General features: G+C 31.3%; 1 protein-coding gene and 2 long non-coding RNA genes across 5 annotated transcripts; all 3 read right to left on the reverse strand.

Annotated features, from left to right (window-relative positions):
- Positions 1 to 2,457: 2,457 nt before the first annotated feature.
- LOC148761459 (uncharacterized) lies at positions 2,458 to 5,572 on the reverse strand. 2 transcript variants are annotated; one of them, XR_016027402.1, is made up of 5 exons: positions 5,376 to 5,572; positions 4,872 to 4,951; positions 4,046 to 4,127; positions 3,681 to 3,793; positions 2,458 to 2,545 (listed from the first exon to the last, which is right to left on the reverse strand). It is a non-coding gene; the product is annotated as an uncharacterized LOC148761459 (long non-coding RNA). The 2 variants fall into 2 exon arrangements; XR_016027401.1 differs by having other exon boundaries at positions 2,464 to 2,603.
- A 2,098-nt stretch (positions 5,573 to 7,670) lies between these two features.
- On the reverse strand, positions 7,671 to 8,992 carry LOC148761460 (uncharacterized). 2 transcript variants are annotated; one of them, XR_016027396.1, is made up of 5 exons: positions 8,817 to 8,992; positions 8,614 to 8,731; positions 8,359 to 8,483; positions 8,137 to 8,287; positions 7,671 to 8,050 (listed from the first exon to the last, which is right to left on the reverse strand). It is a non-coding gene; the product is annotated as an uncharacterized LOC148761460 (long non-coding RNA). The 2 variants fall into 2 exon arrangements; XR_016027395.1 differs by having other exon boundaries at positions 8,137 to 8,244; positions 8,817 to 8,989.
- Positions 8,993 to 9,291: 299 nt separating this feature from the next.
- On the reverse strand, positions 9,292 to 18,861 carry LOC108662958 (putative disease resistance protein At4g27220). Its single transcript, XM_088807978.1, has 12 exons — positions 18,724 to 18,861; positions 18,376 to 18,445; positions 17,688 to 17,758; positions 17,339 to 17,428; positions 12,506 to 15,516; positions 12,038 to 12,180; positions 11,286 to 11,783; positions 11,083 to 11,200; positions 10,788 to 10,913; positions 10,566 to 10,673; positions 10,339 to 10,479; positions 9,292 to 9,723 (listed from the first exon to the last, which is right to left on the reverse strand). Exon 5 carries the CDS (start codon positions 15,502 to 15,504, stop codon positions 12,580 to 12,582), a length of 2,925 nt encoding a protein of 974 aa, XP_088664104.1. The 5' UTR covers positions 15,505 to 15,516; positions 17,339 to 17,428; positions 17,688 to 17,758; positions 18,376 to 18,445; positions 18,724 to 18,861; the 3' UTR covers positions 9,292 to 9,723; positions 10,339 to 10,479; positions 10,566 to 10,673; positions 10,788 to 10,913; positions 11,083 to 11,200; positions 11,286 to 11,783; positions 12,038 to 12,180; positions 12,506 to 12,579.
- Positions 18,862 to 21,107: the final 2,246 nt, after the last annotated feature.

Here is a 21,107-nt window from a genome sequence, read left to right on the forward strand (position 1 = left end):
ATATCTAGATGAATGTATTCATTTTGCCCCTTAAAAAACCATCGCAAATTCTGGAATATATCATATCTATATGGTTCCTAGTTTTGATCATTACAACATTAATAAAAGGATGATGAGAATGGAGAAATCAATTTACTATAAAAATATAAATGACAAAATTTTTTATTAAAAAAGGAAACCATTTAAAGTTGATAACTTGCTTTTGTAACATGTATACATATTAAATAAATATTATATATCTATCAATCAATGCAAAATTTTAAATTTGATATTGAAAGACTAAATTTACTAAATTTGATTATGCATTGTATACATTTAATAAAAATTTAAGTTAGAATAGGTAAGAATATCTAATTGTTAGCCTTAATGAATATAGAAATTACTATTGAATGTTGAAAATAGATATTTTGGCACAAAAAAATAGGCATAATGCTCAAAAAAACTCTTGAACTATTTAAGAAAATTCAAATAAACTTTTATTCTTTTATTGTATTCAATCAAGCCTTTAAATTTTTATAATTTGGGTTAAGCCTTTATAACCAATAGTTGACTAATTGTTATTAATCAAAATGTCTTTTATCATTTTATATTTATGTGGTATTGAAGTAACGCTGATGTGAAAGGTGAAAAATAAGATATAACCATATCATCGTACCACATCAACATATCTTAAAAACTCTTAAAAAATAATTACAAGAATAAACTAAGAATGTAGAATGACATTAAAAATACCACTTAAACTTAACAGCCATTTTTGCATTTTATAGGAGACCAAAAACAAAGAGAGAATCTTACAAACATTTCGTATAAGATTAATAAATGTCATGTATACGTATTAAATAAATGTCCTGTCTATAGTAATCAATGTAAAGTTTTAATTTTGATATTGAAAGACTAAATTTAGTACATTTGACTAGTTTTATTTATTCATTTTACAGATTTAATACAAATTTAAATTAGATAAAGTAAGAATTTCTAATTGTTAGCGTAAATGAATATAGAAATTACCATTTAATGTTAAAAATGGATAGTTTCACGCAAAAGTATATATTTGGTAGCATAACTCAAACAAAAGAAAAACTTTATACTATTAAAATTTGCATTGATTCCATTGCATTCCTTTCTAATTGTTTCACAAAGTTTTTGTTGTCTATTATTTCTATTAATTTTTTTTTACAATTACTCCTAATTTGATTTTTCAGTACTTATTACTAGTTTAATTGTTAGTCAACAATTTACTTTCAAAATTCAAAATTTACCTTATATAATTACTTCTAACTTTACCTTACAAATATGAGATGTCTTGAGATGTTGCTTAGGTTATTTAATTCTTTTTTGCCCATATATATATATATATTTATATTTATTTATAATTGGAGAAAGGGGATTCGAATCATATTTTTTAGGTAAAAAGATCATGCACCAACAAATGAGTCAATTGTCCGTATATTTTGTCTACTCATATTTAGTTCCTATGGTTCCCTAGTCTCAATTTCCATCATCAAAAGTTTTATTTCTTCTTTTTGTATATCTCTTTGAATTATTCGATTTGATCCTTATATGTATTTTGACCTCTTTGATTTATTATTATTTGGTAATTATGTATTTCGACCTCCTTGATGAATTATTCAATTTCTTTATTTTTTCAGTAAATTGTTTTACTGTGCTAATATTTGTAAATTTTCATCAAAATCTTTTATTCTTCCAATTATCAAGATCTTTAAGACATTATTCATTAACATGCATAATTCTGAATTAAAAGAATTATTGTAAATAAAATCCTGAACCCTTGCATTGAATGGACTAAATATAGTTTTGAATGATAATAAACATCATCTAGGCCAATGATAATAACAATAATATTAAACATCAATGACCAAAGCAAATATTAATAATTTTGAATAGTCCTAAAGATTTTTGATTGAGGATTAATGTAATCTAACCATAAATAGGGAATAGTATATCTTTTTTATAATTTTAAAAAAGAAAGATTGTGAAAACAATAATATATCCCAAAGAGACAACATTTAAGAAATATTTGAAAGAATAAACCAAGAATGTAGAATGATATAAAAAATACCTGGTTTCTTCTTCAAAATATTTGGAAAGATGAAGGGCAGAGGTCAAGTAGATGAGCTGCAAATTAATCTCTTTGGCTCCTTGTTAAGTAGAAATTTTTTGTGGAAAATAGCTGACATAAAAGAGGGAAAATCAGCAGTGTTATAAACGGAAAAAGAAGCTTATTTGCTAAAGTTTTAGGGAAAAATCAGTAGTGTTATAAATAATTATTTTCAACCTAATTATTAAGAGAATAGTAGGATGATAATGAAAGAACAAAAACAATTTTGTGGAACTTGTCGAAAGATGATGAATTTATGTTAAAAGCTTATAAGTATTAAAAAGCATGAACCCAAAAGTCTAAAAATCATAATATAAAGTAGTAGATAGTTCAACTAACTGGTTGAGTGAGGCAATGAGTTGATACTTCTCCTATCCTCAAAGGGTGTTGGTTAAATTTGTGGAAGAAAGGGGTAATTAATATCTCCTTCCAATATTTGTGAAGAAATTAAAGGACAAAATCAGATGTCTCTCCTTGTAAAATCCTTTATGAGAATTAAGAGAATGAATTAGTAAAATTAGGCAAGTGGATTCAATGAGTCCTCTGCAGGAAACTAATGTAAGATGAAGTGCCCAACTTGTTTATTAATATTTCTTTCTCTGTCTCAATACAATGAGTGTTTTATATATTTGAAGCAAAGAATAAAGGTATCAACAGCCTTGCCAAGAAAATCTCTTTTTCTTAGGCTAATTCTAGAATTTAATCAAAGAATCACAAATACCAAGTGGCCCCTAAAGAAAAACTAAAATGAAGTAGACTTTGTGAAAATCTTTATTTTATTTAAAAGAATCACAAATACCAATTCTTGATTGCTCTGCACTGCAGACGCAGTATACTTTTGCTGAATGGAAATGTACAAAGTCATGATATTGGCTTAAATTCTTCTTTACAATAAAGAAAATATGAATCAAATAAAAGATGAAAAAGTGAGAGTGACATCTGGGTTCGAATGTTTATAAAATCCCAAAGTGTGACATAGAGACCCCTTATAGAATTATTTATAAACAGTTGAGTTTATAATTAGAACATTTCTTTATATTAGAGGTTTATTGGGAAATAAATTAGGATTGTTACCAAATGTTCTATTTTTTTACCTTGTCTTTTGCACTTTCCTTCTAATTTTCCTTAATATCTCACTTTCAAGCAAACCAAGTGGTTAAATATAAACCGTAAATAACTAATATCAATGATTCATTTCTTCTTTTCCCCTTGTAGATAACTATCACGAATTATTGAATATTAATTATAGCATTAATAAAAGCAAGAGAGAGAGAGAGAGAGAGAGAGAGAAAAGGAAGTTGCCAATTTTCAATAACAATAAACATCAAAGACCCTAGAAAATATTAATTAATATTTTTGAACCGTCCTAAAAAATTTAAATTGTGGATTAATATAATCTAAATATAAGTATGGAAGCTTGTGAAAACAAAAACTTGTGATATATTTTTTTGATAAGATAATTAAAGCAAGAAAGCTTATGAAGACAACAAAATATCCCAAAAAGACATTTAAGATATAATTGTGGGAATAAATTAGAGAGTCGAATGACATTCAAAAATACCTTATTTCTTCTTCAAATTATTTGGAAAGATGAAGCCCAAAGGTCAATTAAAATGATCCACAAACCTCCTTGGCTCTTTGTTAAGCACAAACTTCTTAGGCAGAAGAAATAAACTGGCATAAAATTAACAAGGAAAATTAATAGTGTTAATAAAGGTCAAAATCTTATGTGTTAAAGTCTTCAAAATTATTTATTTTTAGTTTTCACTCATTAATTATGCTTATTTTTTGTCTAATTAAGAAAATACAAGTATGACAAAAAAACAAATGACCAAATAATTGTGGAAGGAAAGATGATGAATCTATGTTATGAATCTAAGATTTCAAATAACATGAACCTAAATCTATATTAAACAATTCAATTACCTGGTCAAACGAGGCAGATAGCTGTTACTTCTCCTATCCTTAGAGTGTCTTAGTTAAGTTTGTGAAAGCAGGAGAATAAGATCTCCTTGCAAAAATTTGTAAAGAAATCAGCAACAAGCAAATCTCCTCTATGAGAAGAAAATAAATAATGAAGCACATGAATTATTGATAAGAGGGCAAGATTAATATTTATGTGGAAATTAACATAAATGTTGAACGTGTGTCTTAATATATAAATTGGAAATTACAGTAAGATGAAGTTATGTTATTGCTTAAGATTCTGATAATTAATGTTACCGAAAATAAAAATTAATCATAAGCATAGATGGTTTACTTGGTTTACTGAGACATTGAACTGATACTTCTATACTCAGAAGGCCTTTAGTAAATTCGAAAAATAGCAGCAACAAGCAAAAAAATTAAAAGCATGAATTAAAGAGAAAGAAACAAAAAAAAAATGGAGTTACTATTATTTCCTATTTAATTTTATCTTATTTAAAGACTAAATAATTAGAAAAGTCATGAACATTGGTGTCGGGTCACTTCCCTTAAGGCTGCTTTAGAGTAACGAAATATGGATCAAATAAAAGATGAAAAGAAAAGCAGAATAATCTAAGTTGTTTGGGAAGAAAGAAAAGCACCCGACAAGAATCCCAGGTAAACTTAGACAATTAAAGTACTTTGTCAAAAGAAAAGTTTAGGTGCATATTGACGGAGGGAATAAAGTATGAAATAGTTAGAGAAATAGGGAGTTTACCTTAAGATTCCAATTAATTAATGGTACCAAAATAAAAATAAATCATAAGTATAGCCATAGATAGTTTACCTGGTTCAGCGAGGCACTGAATTGATACTTCTTTTCCCCTTCAGTTTGGTCTCCTCCAAAAGTTCTAGCCAGTCCAAAACCTGAAATTTTTGGATTCATATCACTACCAATCAGAACGTTACTAGCTTTGAGATCTCTATGAATAAAAAAAAAATTATTCAAATGAAATGGCAAAGAATCTAGTTAACTCTTCTGAAGAAACTTTCGATTTGCTAGCATCACTATTAACAAAGTAATTTTTTTTTGTTTATTTAGCAAAGGAACGAAATAAGCATAATTATGAAGGATATATCAAAGTTACCATTCAACTTTGCACGACCTCTGTTAAGGAAATGACTGACAGTAACCAGCCCGAAAAGCACAACACAGTGGTGTTGCAATTAATGCAGGAAGTTTTATCCTAGGCTTATCTTTCACTTTTGTATGATGAAATTTGATAAAGAAAAGCATACATGAAGAAAAACAAAAAAAGCTGCGAAAGCAAGAAAAAATGTAGACTCATACCTGATTCTGAAGCAGACACTTTAACATATAGATCCTGCCCTTTTGATTGAAATTGTTTGTAATCAATCAAATGATGAAACCAAAGGTCCCAACCACTACCTCTTCCTCTATTATCTGAACTAGTGTATGCCATATAGGAATAGTTCTGTAGATACTTAACCCTGCATCCCTTGAGATTCATAGTTTTAGTCACCCAAGAATGTGTAGCATATGGCATTTTCAAATTTCTTAAATCTGATAAATCCATCTCTGCTTTGGCAGTTGAATGGCTTATTGTGCTTACACCCTTGGGACCAGTCTTATGAGTTCTATCCTTCAGGGAATTCAGGCTTAAACATCAGCTTTCAGGGAATTAAAGCTTGAATCCTTTAAAAAGTGGAAGCTGAGTACCATCACAATTCCCTTTTGAACCACAAAGTCCATATCTGTCAAAGTAGTCTCTCGGAGCAAATGAAGAAAGCATCCAAGCTTGCTTTCTGCATTTCATGTGTAGTTATGTTATCAATGATTTCCATTTGAGACACTATGGATGGTTGACACATAAAATAGAAAGACCAGGCTGGTAGATCATGCGTTGCTTTTATAAGATGATGTGGTTGGCTGACTTTTGATGAATGAAGTATACACAAAGTGCAGCAGAAAACAAATTATAAACGTTGAGGTTCCAGATAATTCGTATTTCTCAATAATATGAAGCTTATTCCTCTCAGCATAATATATATATTTAGAGTAACCACACTAATCATATCAACTTAAACTTACTCATAATTTGCATGCAACATAAAATCACCAAATCTTATATAGATAATTTAAACTATTAATCTTGTTTAATTATATATGTATTCATCATTTGAAGTGCTTTAAAATATTAATCATGATTAATTTCAATATCTTGGTATTGATACATCACTTCCCAAATATGTTTTCCTTTTTTCTTTTTTTCATATATAGACACTCTTTAATTAGGAGATTGTAGCCAGCTAGATACCATTGTTGCCAGTCCAAGAGGTGACACTTTGGAGGTTGAATAGCATTTTATTTTCGGGTTTTTTAGTCTTGAGATGAGTGGCAACATTAATTCCTTTGGATCTGTTGAATTAGCTTTTGTATATAAAAGAAGGTATCCCTCCTCAAACATGGCAGATCCCCTTTCAAACCCATTATTTTAAAGAAAAGAAAATGCTAATTTAATAGAATAGTTGCCAACTAGGGACAAGCTCCATTGATGTGACATTAATTTTGGTATATTCTAACACTTGTTGACTAGATTCAATTGGACAGGATTTTTAATTTGGATGAAATTTAAGGGTAGTGATTAAACAATGGAAGTGACATTGGAGGTTCTAAGTCCCTTTCACCTAAGAGAGAAATGAGTTTGTTCAATTGACACAGCTTTGGTACATACAGAAAGTAAGCTAATACCATAGCCATATTTCTCAGGTGACTTGCAACAAATTTGAGACTGAAGTATGGCAAAATATTGGGTATTTGTATAAATTACAACACAAATAAAGAAAAAAAATGAAAGAGACTAAATAGAAAGGGGAAGTGGAAAGGTCCCCAAAATCAATTAATTGCAAGTGGAAGGAGCAAAGCCCAACTTTGTTGGCAACAAGGTCATGTTCCCGCAGATGATTTTGTTGCAGGGTGTTGTAAATGATATTTACTTCCAGGCTCTGTCTTTTGGCAAATAGAAGCTGATAATGGTTCTCTGGATCAAGCTCAAATATAGCTCCATCTTCAATATGAATTGCAAATCCTGGCACTGATGAGAAAATCAAGCCTTGTTATTGCTTTTAATAAAAGCAAATAAAATTTGAAGGGTGTTCAGTTGGGCAATTACTAGTTCCCAAGTAACAGTTTTAACTGCTACTTTCTTTTACCAAATTCCCAAGAAACTATTCTTAGAGCTTCTAGGACTAAGGAACAGACTGGGAGGAGGTGAAGATATCGATTCCATCAGTAAAACAGTGTTGGTGAACATGAAAGACAGAATGTCTTTTTGTTTCAAATTTCAGAGCTTGTAAGAACTCATAGAAAAACTTTTCAGTTTGGCAGATTTTAGAGAGCAAACATGTTTAAACTGATGATCGTTGACTAGTATGCAAGTCTTCCTTGAAAAGACCAAACTTTTCAGTTTGCGGAGAACTCTTATTTCTAATTTTTATGATGCTTCAGTGTAGTCATCTTGTATTGTCTCTGCGAATCATATATATATACATATGACCCCCAAGCAGGCACTTGCAGGGCATTAAGCTCAAACTGGGACTAAACCACTGGTATCAAAGCATAAGAGACATAAACATACTGGTCGATAACTTTTAGTAATGGCTTGGAGATGAAAGAGCTAAGTATACAGTTTGTCAATTATCGAGCATCTAGTACTGACAGAGTTATTTCATTTGTGGAAGAAGATACATGCTTGTCTGATGAAGAATCTTCTTCAAGTGGATTTTTTTAAAACAAAATACCAGCTTGTTTGGGGTGTGGCAATTCAGTTTCACTTCCCAACATCAGAATCACAAATGACATACTTGGCCTCTCCTCAGGATGCTGTTGTAAACTTAAAAGACTGATAATGGAAGTATTGTATCACTTCTGATAGATTGCAAAGACTCTCCTAAGCATTCTTCAACAGGTTTTAAAGGACTGCCTTATTTCCATAATCTCCATGCCTGCAGCAAATTGAAACCCTTTTAGGTTTTATCAATCCAAGATAAGCAACAAAAAATTGATTATAAAAATATCTGCTGAAACTGACATGTTCAACAAGGTTGCCGCTCTGTGATGGATGGTAAAGCCCTCTATATTTTCTTCCCACTTACTATCTCCAGCAATAATATACCAAAGCTAAAGAGATCTGATTTTACTGAAAGCAGTCCAACAATAGCATATTCAGTGCCATATAACCTCTGCAGAACATTATCAAGAGAAATAACTATCTGAGCATATGTAGACATTATGAAAATAAAGTGACACTTACTAAGTTCCAACCACTCTTTTAGTGTTCCCTTCAGTTTGGTTTCCTCCAAAGTTCTAAGCAATCCAAAATCTGAAATTTTTGGATTCATCTCACTATCAAGCAGAACGTTACTAGCTTTGACATCTCTATGAATGAAAAAAAATATATTCAAATGAAATGGCAAAGAATCTAATTAACTCTTTTGAAGAAACTGTGTTTGGATTTGTTAGCAAAGGAACAGAATAAGCATATTTGTGAAGGATATATCAAAGTTACCATTCAACTTTGCACGACCTCTGTGAAGGAAATGACTGACAGTAAACAGCCCGAAAAGCACAACACAGTGGCGTTGCAATTAATGCAGGAAGTTTTATCCTAGGCTTATCTTTCAATTCTGTATGATGAACTTTGATAAAGAAAAGCATACATGAACAAAAACAAAAAAAGCAGCGAAAACAAGAGAAAATGTAGACTCATACCTGATTCTGAAGCAGACATTATTAACATATAAGTCCTGCTCTTTTGATTGAAATTGTCTATAATCAATCAGATGATGAAACCAAAGGGCCCAAACACTACCTCTTCCTCTGTTATCTGAACTAGTGTATGCCATATGGGAATAGTTCTGTAGACACTTTGGAGGTTGAATAGCATTTTATTTTCGGGTTTTTTAGTCTTGAGATGAGTGGCAACATTAATTCCTTTGGATCTGTTGAATTAGCTTTTGTATATAAAAGAAGGTATCCCTCCTCAAACATGGCAGATCCCCTTTCAAACCCATTATTTTAAAGAAAAGAAAATGCTAATTTAATAGAATAGTTGCCAACTAGGGACAAGCTCCATTGATGTGACATTAATTTTGGTATATTCTAACACTTGTTGACTAGATTCAATTGGACAGGATTTTTAATTTGGATGAAATTTAAGGGTAGTGATTAAACAATGGAAGTGACATTGGAGGTTCTAAGTCCCTTACACCTAAGAGAGAAATGAGTTTGTTCAATTGACACAGCTTTGTTACATACAGAAAGTAAGCTAATACCATAGCCATATTTCTCATGTGACTTGCAACAAATATGAGACTGAAGTATGGCAAAATACTGGGTATTTGTATAAATTACAATACAAATAAAGAAAAAAAATGAAAGAGACTAAATAGAAAGGGGAAGTGGAAAGGTCCCCAAAATCAATTAATTGCAAGTGGAAGGAGCAAAGCCCAACTTTGTTGGCAACAAGGTCATGTTCCCACAGATGATTTTGTTGCAGGGTGTTGTAAATGATATTTACTTCCAGGCTCTGTCTTTTGGTAAATAGAAGCTGATAATGGTTCTCTGGATCAAGCTCAAATATAGCTCCATCTTCAAAAATGAATTGCAAATCCTGGCACTGATGAGAAAATCAAGCCTTGTTATTGCTTTTAATAAAAGCAAATAAAATTTGAAGGGTGTTCAGTTGGGCAATTACTAGTTCCCAAGTAACAGTTTTAACTGCTACTTTCTTGTACAAAATTCCCAAGAAACGATTCTTAGAGCTTCTAGGACTAAGGAACAGACTGGGAGGAGGTGAAGATATCGATTCCATCAGTAAAACAGTGTTGGTGAACATGAAAGACAGAATGTCTTTTTGTTTCAAATTTCAGAGCTTGTAAGAACTCATAGAAAAACTTTTCAGTTTGGTAGATTTTAGAGAGCAAACATGTTTAAACTGATGATCGTTGACTAGTATGCAAGTCTTCCTTGAAAAGACCAAACTTTTCAGTTTGCGGAGAACTCTTATTTCTAATTTTTATGAAGCTTCAGTGCAGTCATCTTGTATTGTCTCTGTGAATCATATATATATATATATATATGACCGCCAAGTAGGCACTTGCAGGGCATTAAGCTCAAACTGGGACTAAACCACTGGTATCAAAGCATAAGGGACATAAACATACTGATCGATAACTTATAATAATGGCTTGGAGATGAAGGAGTAAGTACCTCAGAATCACAAATGACATACTTGGCCTCTCCTCAGGATGCTGTTGTAAACTTAAAAGACTGATAATGGAAGAATTGTATCACTTCTGATAGATTGCAAAGACTCTCCTAAGCATTCTTCAACAGGTTATAAAGGACTGCCTTATTTCCATAATCTCCATGCCTGCAGCAAATTGAAACCCTTTTAGGTTTTATCAATCCAAGATAAGCAACAAAAAATTTATTATAAAAATATCAGCTGAAACTGACATGTTCAACAAGGTTGCTGCTCTGTGTTGGATGGTAAAGCCCTCTATATTTTCTTCCCACTTATTATCTCCAGCAATAATATACCAAAGCTAAAGAGATCTGATTTTACTGAAAGCAGTCCATCAATAGCATATTCAGTGCCATATAACCACTGCAGAACATTATCAAGGGAAATAACTATATGAGCATATGTAGACATTGTGAAAATAAAGTGACACTTACTAAGTTCCAACCACTCTTTTAGTGTTCCCTTCAGTTTGGTTTCCTCCAAAAGTTCTAGCCAATCCAAAATCTGAAATTTTTGGATTCATCTCACTATCAAGCAGAACGTTACTAGCTTTGACATCTCTATGAATGAAAAAAAATATATTCAAATGAAATGGCAAAGAATCTAATTAACTCTTTTGAAGAAACTGTGTTTGGATTTGTTAGCATCACTATTAACAAAGTATTTTGTTTTTGTTTATTTAGCAAAGGAACAGAATAAGCATATTTATGAAGGATATATCAAAGTTACCATTCAACTTTGCACGACCTCTGTGAAGGAAATGACTGACAGTAAACAGCCCGAAAAGCACAACACAGTGGTGTTGCAATTAATGCAGGAAGTTTTGTCCTAGGCTTATCTTTCAATTCTGTATGATGAAATTTGATAAAGAAAAGCATACATGAAGAAAAACAAAAAAAGCAGCGAAAACAAGTGAAAATGTAGACTCATACCTGATTCTGAAGCAGACACTCTTAACAAATAAATCCTGCCCTTTTGATTGAAATTGTCTATAATCAATCAGATGATGAAACCAAAGGGCCCAAACACTACCTCTTCCTCTGTTATCTGAACTAGTGTATGCCATATGGGAATAGTTCTGTAGATACTTAGCCTTGCATCCCTTGAGATTCATAGTTTTAGTCACCTAAGAAAGTGTAGCATCTGGCATTTTCAAATCTTTTAAATCTGATAAATCCATATCTGCTTTGGCAGTTGAATGGCTTATTCTGTGCTTACACCCTTTGGGTCAGTCTGATGAGTTCTATCTTTCAGGGAATTCAGGCTTAAACATCAGCTTTCAGGGAATTAAGGCTTGAATCCTTTAAAAAGTGGAAGCTGAGTACCATCACAATTCCCTTTTGAACCACAAAGTCCATATCTGTCAAAATAGTCTCTTGGAGCAAATGAGAAAAGCATCCAAGCTTACTTTCTGCATTTCATGTGTAGTCCTGTGATCAATGATTTCTATTTGAGACACTTTGGATGGTTGACATATAAAATACAAATACCAGGTGGGTAGATCATGCGTTGTTTTTATAAGATGATGTGATTGACTGACTTTTGATAAATGAACTATACAGAAAGTGCAGCAGAAAACAAATTATAAACATTGAGGTTCCAGATAATTTGTATTATTTAATGATTTGAAGCTTATTCCTCTATTCATTCTCTTCACTGGTCAAACATAACTTCGATGACTTACTTGCATTAAATGATTTCCAATTCATCAACCATTTGAGACCAGTGTGGATGCGTTGTCTCACATCTGATAGGTTGCAGGATAGTCCTAAGAATTGATCACCAAGTTCAACAGGGGTGCCTTCCTTCCTCCCATAATCTCAAAGCCTGCAGCCAATTGAAAACCTTTTAGTCATTTTGTTATATCTTTCAACATTTTAAGTCATAATAATCAAAGAATTTTTGAAACATGCGAGTGAAAATGAAATTAAAGGAAAGGGGTGGGAAGGCGTAATAGGAGGGGATGTAGGAAATGTCAGATGGCAATTGGCGGAGAAATGCTGATTGAAGGGTGTTGAGTTGGAGATTTTATTTTTATATGAAAAAATAAAAAGTTAAAGACTTAGTTTTATTTTGATATTAAAAAGGAGTAATTATTTAGCAAATGAGAAATTAAGAGATAAAAAGAGGATGTGGATGAAAATAAACTCACAATGTTTGCAGCTTTTAATAAGAAGCAAGAGCCTTGCAGCCACATTTAATCAAACACCTCTTCTCCATCTCATTCTACCCATAGTATTCAATAAAGGGAGAAAGGACATCCTTAGCATCAGGCTGATCCCATTCCACTGATTCCCACCATTCTCTCAGGCCTACTCTGATATATTCTAGAGAAGGAGGAGGAGATGGTTTCCCATTTTCAAGAAGGGGAAGAGACAACGGGATCCTCTTTACTTCTGGACATCTGACTATATGAAGATATTCGAGAGAATCTGCAGGAATCGTAAGTCCACCACTGCAGATGCTTTTCAATTTTGGTAAGTAGTTCAACATTAATGATTTTAATTTGGGAAGAATAAATGTTGTTCCTTCTCCTTTGTGATTTTCTTCTGATGCTATTATTTCCTCCATTTCTTTACAACATATAACTTGAATTGTCTCTAAGTTTTGGAGGCCCTTCAACAGCTCAACTGGAAACAACTTCTTAATTTTCGAACAAAAAAACAGATTCAATTTTTTAAGAGAAGAGAAGATGGCAGGTGGTGTTGGAGCATGAAAGGTAGATTCAATTTCAACCGCTACTCCTACTCCTACTCTCACAACTTCACGCAAGTTTGGCAAGATATATAATTCTAACACCTCAATGTTGTGAAGTGCGTCGCAAGACGATGATGACAAGTCAACAACACACTCTATCCCATAACACCCCCTAAATTGACATAACTTCAAGTCAGGTGCCTTACGAAACAAAGGAATGTGGTTTAAACATTTGAAATCATTACACCTCGCAAAACGTAAAGTATGAAGGTCATTTGGGAGCACTATATCATTACACCTCTCTATCTCCATATCTGCGAATTCAACCTTTTTCTCAATTTCTTTGAAATCTGGGGAATCGCCAATATAAATACCCACAAGTGGTCCCACTTGAAAATTGAAATATTTAGGCCATTTACCTTGTGTAGACTCTGTATATTTCTTAAACTCTTGCATGTTGCAAAATGAACATGAAACACACTCAAGCTTCCTCAATTTGCCTACTTCTTCCCCCCTTAAATGTAATGCTACCAGTAAGCATTGCAGATGAGAAATCTTCACTAATATTCCTATTGGAAGCTCCTTTAGATGCCTTGACTCTAGACGAAAATATCTAAGGTTTTGTAACATTTCTATACCATGAGGAAACTCTTCAATTCCTGTATAATAAAGGTCCAACTTTCTCAGTGCTCTGAGCTCTGCTATTGAAGGCACATATTTTAACATACCACATTTAGCAAGTATCAATGCATTGAGATTTTTCAAGTTAGAGATGGAATTGGGTAGATCCACAATCTCATGATTACCGGAAAGATTTAGAACTTTTAGCCTAGGCATGTGCTTAAAGAAAGATTCTGGAATTCTTTTTAAGCCACATTGTTGCAATATCAAAGTTGACAAATGAGGACATTCGGGTGATATGTGAGGAGGGATTTCTATTAATTTTGAATTTTGCATCAAAGAAACCTTCTCAACATTCACTGTCCATTCTTGCTCACTTGGTAGTTCCTCCAACTGCACATTGGCTTTTACCATGAACTGATGACCTTTAATATACAATGCCAAGTCTCTCAAAACATCATGCATCTTAACTCCTTCTTTGTCATTCCAAGTTGTAGCCCTCTCTAGCAAGGAATTATTTTCAAACTTATTTAAAATGCTATGGCCTCTGTCATGCATTTCTTGTCTAGTCCTTAAGCCATCAAGGAGTCCTTCATCTATCCAATTTTCAATTAATGCAGTTTTTTCAATGACAAAATCTTCAGGATACAAGGAGCAATATAAGAAACAACTTTGGATTTTTAGATCTTTCAAATGGTCATAACTGAACCTCAAACGCTCAAATATTTCAACATCCGATCCTTCCACACTTTTCACATGTTCTTCTAATTCAATTAATGCATTTCTCCACTCACAAATATCATTTACCCCTTTCATGCTTCCCGCTATTGTGACAATACTAAGTGGTAAACCGCCACATTGCTCAACAATTTTGTTGACAATATCTTTTAAATTTTGATTTTGTACAACACTATGCCCCACATGATCTAAGAATAAGTTCATGGACTCTATCTTTGAAAGTGGCTGCACTTTGACCACCTTACAATCCATAGATTGACATACCTTAATTGATCTGCTAGTGAGTACAACTTTCCTTCCCATACCTAATGTTGGTTCAGGGATACCCACATCCAATAGAGAAAACCGTTTCCAAACATCGTCTAAAATCAACACATATCTCTGTCCTTCCAAAATATCTTTTAATGCTGATGCTCGTTGCAATTCATCATCTTCTGGAAGAGACTGTTTCAAAGAATCTGCAATATCTTTTTGCAATCTAAAAATATTCAATTCTTTTGATATAGTGACCCATATCACTTTATCAAACCTCTCACTTTCCTTTAACAATCGATTGTTGATATGCTTCATGATGGTAGTTTTCCCTATACCACCCATTCCACATACTCCAATCATTCTAACCTCATCACCCATCAAACACTCCCAAATTTGCTCTTTTACTTCAATTTCACCTTCTAGATTTGGTGTTGGTAACATCACCCCGATGGTTAGAGGCCCATTAACTGCCACACTGTCAGGGAAACTACCTTTTCGATGAATTTCCTCTACCTTTTCAATCATTCGGCAAACAAATTTTCCAAGACGACCACGTAAGAAGTATGAAACATTATGGAACTTGGTTTCAATCTTTTCCATTTCAGTGTTTACCTTTTCTATAGCGTTAAACCAGTGCTTCACTTCTTCCCTCACCACTTTTCTGTGACGAAGCTCCTCTTCCTTTCTTGATATGAGGTCTCTCTTTCGGATGTTTAATACATTCACTTTTCCTCGAAGATCATTCATATGTTCTTCAAGTTTTTGGTGATGGTCTATGTATGTATAGGTTGGACCACCAAAGCACTTTATCACTTCAAAAATTGAGCCTATAAGCTCCATATAACCTATTCCCTGTAGATTAAAAAACAAGATATATTAGATCTCCATATGACATAAACTACTCCCTCCCCAAATTACAATTCTATATTTTTCATATAATATAGAATATGTTAGAAAAAAATGTTGCTAATTAAAAACTTTTTACCAATTCTTCTCAAGAAAAAACATAATATTTTTGAAAACATTATAAGAAACAAGAAGTTTTTGTTTCTATCATCTCTGAGTATAATAATTACATTTCCAACAATATTTATATCTGGATGAATGTATTCATTTTGCCCCTTAAAGGAACCAACGCAAATTCTGGAATATATCATATCTATATTGTTCCTAGTTTTGATCATTGCAACATTAATAAAAGGATGATGAGAATAGAGAAATCAATTTATTATAAATATATAAATGAAAATTTTTTTATAAAAAAGGAGACCATTTAAAGTTGATAACTTGCTTTTCTAACACGTATACATATTAAATAAATGTTATATATCTATCAATCAATGCAAAGTTTTAATTTTGATATTGAAAGACTAAATTTACTAAATCTGATTATGCATTTTACGCATTTAATAAAAATTTAAGTTAGAGTAGGTAAGAATATCTAATTGTTAGCCTTAATGAATATAGAAATTACCACTTAATGTTGAAAATGGATATTTTGGCACAAAAAAATAGGCATAATGCTCCAAAAAACTCTTGAACTATTTAAGAAAATTCAAATAAACTTTTATTTTTTTATTGTGTTTAATCAAGTCTTTATATTTTTATTTAATTTGGATCAAGTAAGCCTTTATAACTAATACCTGATTAATTATTGTTAATCAAAATGTCTCTTATCATTTTATACTTATGTGGTGTTGGGGTGACGCTGATGTTGTGGGTGAAAAATAAGATATGACCATATCATTATACCACATCAACATGCCTTAAAAAATTTTACAAAATAATTTCACAAACATTCTACTAAGAATGTAGAATAACATTAAAAATACCATTTAAACTTTTTATGGGAGAACAAAAACAAAGAGAGAAGTTCACAAACATTTCGTATAAGATTAATAAATGTCATGTCTATATTAATCAATGTAAAGTTTTAATTTTGATATTGAAAGACTAAATTTAGTACATTTGATTAGTTTTATTTATTCATTTTACACATTTAATACAAATTTAAATTAGATAAAGTAAGAGTTTCTAATTGTTAGCCTAAATGAATATAGAAATTACCATTTAACATTAAAAATGGATATTTTCATGCAAAAGTATATATTTGGTAGCATAACTCGAACAAAAGAAAAACTTTATACTATTATAATTTGCATTGACTCCATTGCATTCTTTTCTAATTGTTTCACAAAGCTTTCAAATATACAATCACTCTATCAGTCTCATGTGTAACATGGTAGATAATTTAGGGTTGGGCTTGACATTATTCATATTTGTAAATTTTCATTAAAATCATTTATTCTTTTAATTATCAAGATTTTTAAGACGTTATTCATTGCACGGAAAAATTTTCATTAAAATCATATATTTTACGTTGTTATCAATATTCTAAATTAAAAAATATATATTGTAAATAAAATCATCACCCTTGCATTGCACCGGCAAAATCTAGTTTTGATTAACATCACCTAAAATAATACTAACAATAATAAACATCAAGAACCAAGCAAATATTAATCATTTTGAATAGTGTAATCTAACCATAAGTAAGGAATAGTATATCTTTTTGATAATTAGAACAAGAAAGCTTGTGAAAATGACAATGTATCTCAAAAAAGACATTTGAAAAATACTTGCGAGAATAAACAGAGAATGACATTCAAAATACCTGGTTTCTTCTTCAAATTATTTGGAAAGATGAAGCCGACGGTCAATTAAAATGATCCACAAACCCCCCTGGCTCTTTGTTCAGCACAAACTTCTTAGGCAGAAGAAACAAATTGACATAAAATTAACAAGCAAAATTATTTTAATAAAAATGAAAATTTTATGTGCTAAAATTTTCAAAATAATTCATTTTCAGTTTTCACTTACTGTAATTATTTTTCACCTAATTAAGAGGAAAGAAGCATGATACAGACTAATGAAAAAAAATAATTATGTGGAAGGAAAGATGATGAATCAATGTTATGAATCTAAAACATGAATCCAAATCTATATTAAATAATTTAATTTACCTAGTGAAGTGACGCAGATGAGCTGGTACTTCTATCCTTAGAGTTTCTTGATTAAGTTTGTGAAAGCAGATCTCCTTGCAAAAAATTGTCAAGAAAATAGCATCAAGCTATTTTGTGTTATTGAAAATAAAATGAGTAATGAAGCACATGAATTATTGAAAAGTAATGAAGCACATGAATTATTGAAAAGTAACCAAGATTAATATTTATGTAAGAAGCTAAAATTAATTCACAACTTGTGTCTTAATATTTATATGGAACTTATGATAAGATGAATTTTGTGTTATAATTTAAGATTTTGATTAATTAATGTTGTCAAAAATAAAACTAAATCATAAGTGAAGATAACTTGCTTAATTCACTGAGGCAGTGAAGTGATACTTCTATCCTCAGAAGTCCCTTCATAAATTTGAGAAACAAGCCCAATCAAGAAAAATAACAATAACAAATAGATTATCTCCTTGCAAAAAAGAAAATCCTGATCCTCCGAGAGAAGAGAATTATTGAATTATGAAGCAAAAAAGTATTAAAGTCGACAAGTCAATGCAAAGTTGAATTGTTTTCAACCTAATTAGGCAAAAAAGGAAAAAGAATAGAAGCATAAGATAAAGAGAAAGAACCAAAAAAAAATTGATGGAGTTTGTTGAAAGATGAATTGATGGCAGAAGGTAAGATTGAGAAATGTTACCAAAGATGAAAAATATAAGCTTGGATGCTTCAGCTTGTTGATATCACTAAGCAGATCTCCTTGCAAATTCCTATATAATGAGAAGAGAAGGAATTATGAAGCAAATAAGTCAATGCAAAATTATCCTTTATGAGACAATATCCTTGCAAAATTTGTCAAGAAATCAAGATCTTCAAAATTATCCTTTATGAGAAGAAAATGAATTATGAAGAACATGAACTATTGAAAAGTGGGCAAGACGAATATTTTTATGGAACTTATGTTAAGACGGGTTTGTGTTATAAGGTAAGATTCTGATTAATTAATGTTACCAAAGATGAAAACAAATAATAAGCATAGATAGTTTACCTGGTTCAGTGAGGCAGTGAATTAATTGATACTTCTATCCTCAAAAGGTCTTTATTAATTTTCGGAAACAGGCATGTTGAAGAAAAATAAACAGCAACAAGCAGATGATCTCCTTACCAAATTAAAAGAAAATCCTAATCTTAATTAATCTTCTGTGAGAGGAAAATTAATGAATTATGAAGCAAGTAAGAATTAAAAGTCGTTGCGCAAGTTGTGAAGTCACTTTCCTTGGAGCTGTTTCACAATAACGCAAATGTGAATTGAAGAAAAACTGGCAAAGTAGGACTGAATTATGGGGCCACTTATCCTACTCTCCGTCATTATTGTCCTCACAAGTCACAACTTTCTTTCACGGAATGTCCATTGGTTTCTACTTTCAAAGCTTGTAAAATTCATAGAAAAACTTTTCAGTTTGGCAGATTTTAGGGAGCAAACATGTTTAAACTGATAACCGTTGACAAGTATGCAGGTCTTCCTTGAAAAGTCATTAACAGTAATGACTAGCAGTTTATGGACAGCAGAAAAGCTACCTTATAGTAAATGCAGTTCTTCAAGTGTCATGTGAGGAGGGACAATGAACATATAAAATTTTTAGGATGAAAATTTGAGAATCCTTTCTCTTGTTTTTTCCCCATCAACTATACTATGATTGGTTGATTTTGATTACAAGCTATTTAAGAATTTAACTTGATTACGTCATTCTTACACTAAATAAGGCCAACATGACAAGTCAGAAACATATATTCGTTATATGCACAATGTCTATATGATGTTTTCATTGTGGTAGTGGCGAAATAAAATATGTAAAAGTTCAAGAAACAGTGACTTGTAGGCAAAGAAGGACTCATGAATTTTTTTGAGTGGTGTCATAATATTTAGAAAATTTTTTTCCCGATCTAGGATTTATTGCAAGAGTACTTAGATCAAACTCAACACGATTTTGCTTAAAAGAATATTGTTAAGTATCATTATTAATAGAATTTTGTTGTTGTTGTTCGAGATTTGAGTCTTGTGAGACAATTTTTTTAAAATATTATTTCATGGCTTATTTATCTAAAATTATAAAACTTATTAGAAATTACTATTCATTAGTATAAATTAAAATATTAGATTTAAAATAAAATATGATTTTACATAGTAAATTATTAGGTTCAGTAACTAATAATATGACAATTTTCTATTCATTGATCAAAGCTAAATATAAGTATCCACAAACCATATAAAGTTAAATACAAAAATCAAATAATCAAATAATATATCTGTAAAATAAATTAAAAAAAGGAAGACTCATAATTTCAAGATATTATTTGACATGTGATACTATTTTTTATTAACTAGATTATAATTATGATTCCAAATTATCAAATTAATCAAAAAAATGTTTAGACATGAAGTATTTGAAAACTTAATTTGAGTTAAAAATTACTTACAACTGAAGCTAGATGAGTTGTTTTGAGAAAGTAAAAAACCCACTCAAAGACCAAGAAAGGGCAAGGACTTGAATTTTAAAATAAAAAGAGTAGTTTAGGTTTTGAATTGTTTAAAAAATCTTATTACAGAATAACATTTCTTTTGTCTTTCCTTATAGTATTTAAATATTAATATATAAATTACTTTTTGATAAATTACTTTTACGTGGAGTCTTTGAACCCATTCCCTATAAAATTGGAAAAAAAATGGATTCATTAATATATTAACTACCCCAAATTTTAAATAAATTTATAAAAATTAAAATATTTTAAGAAGTGAATGGTGTCAGGTCACATCACTCCTTCCAACATGGGTCCGCCCATGCCTGTGGGGCACTAACTGAATTTCCATATCTCATAGAATCACTTTTCCTACTCTCATTTCCTATCTTTCACACGAACCGGACGAGAAGCTTATCTAACTCTTTAAGATGTCTATCAAAATTATACAATTTTACATGACAGATTCCCTTCCAGGTGTTCTGTGTTCTGCAATAGACTTATTACATTAATCTGAATTTATAATTTATAAAGAGAATTATTCCAACCTGAAAACTGAAAATTAAGCATCCCAATCTGCAATTGAAAGATTTGACTATGCACAGAATAAAATAGGTTATGATCTACTGAATTTAGTCCATTTTATATGGAGACAGGAAATGAATTGCCCTGTTGTTTGATGGAGCTTCAACATCATGCTTCAACCAGATTGTTAGTTCCTGGATTGATTTTCCAGTTAATGAGCCATATCAGATTATTAGACTCGAGAAATGGAATTTCAACTTGTAAGGTTGTAAATGTCACTTATCCACAAAATATAAGGTACAAGAAGAAGATGATGAAAATCATTAGGTAAAGATATTGATGCAGTGTGATGGTCATTTCACTGTTGAAGATGATTCATGCCCGCCCCGT

Source organism: Theobroma cacao, chromosome 7 (genome assembly GCF_053813885.1).
Source record: "Theobroma cacao isolate CCN51 chromosome 7, ASM5381388v1, whole genome shotgun sequence".
NCBI lineage: Eukaryota > Viridiplantae > Streptophyta > Magnoliopsida > Malvales > Malvaceae > Theobroma > Theobroma cacao.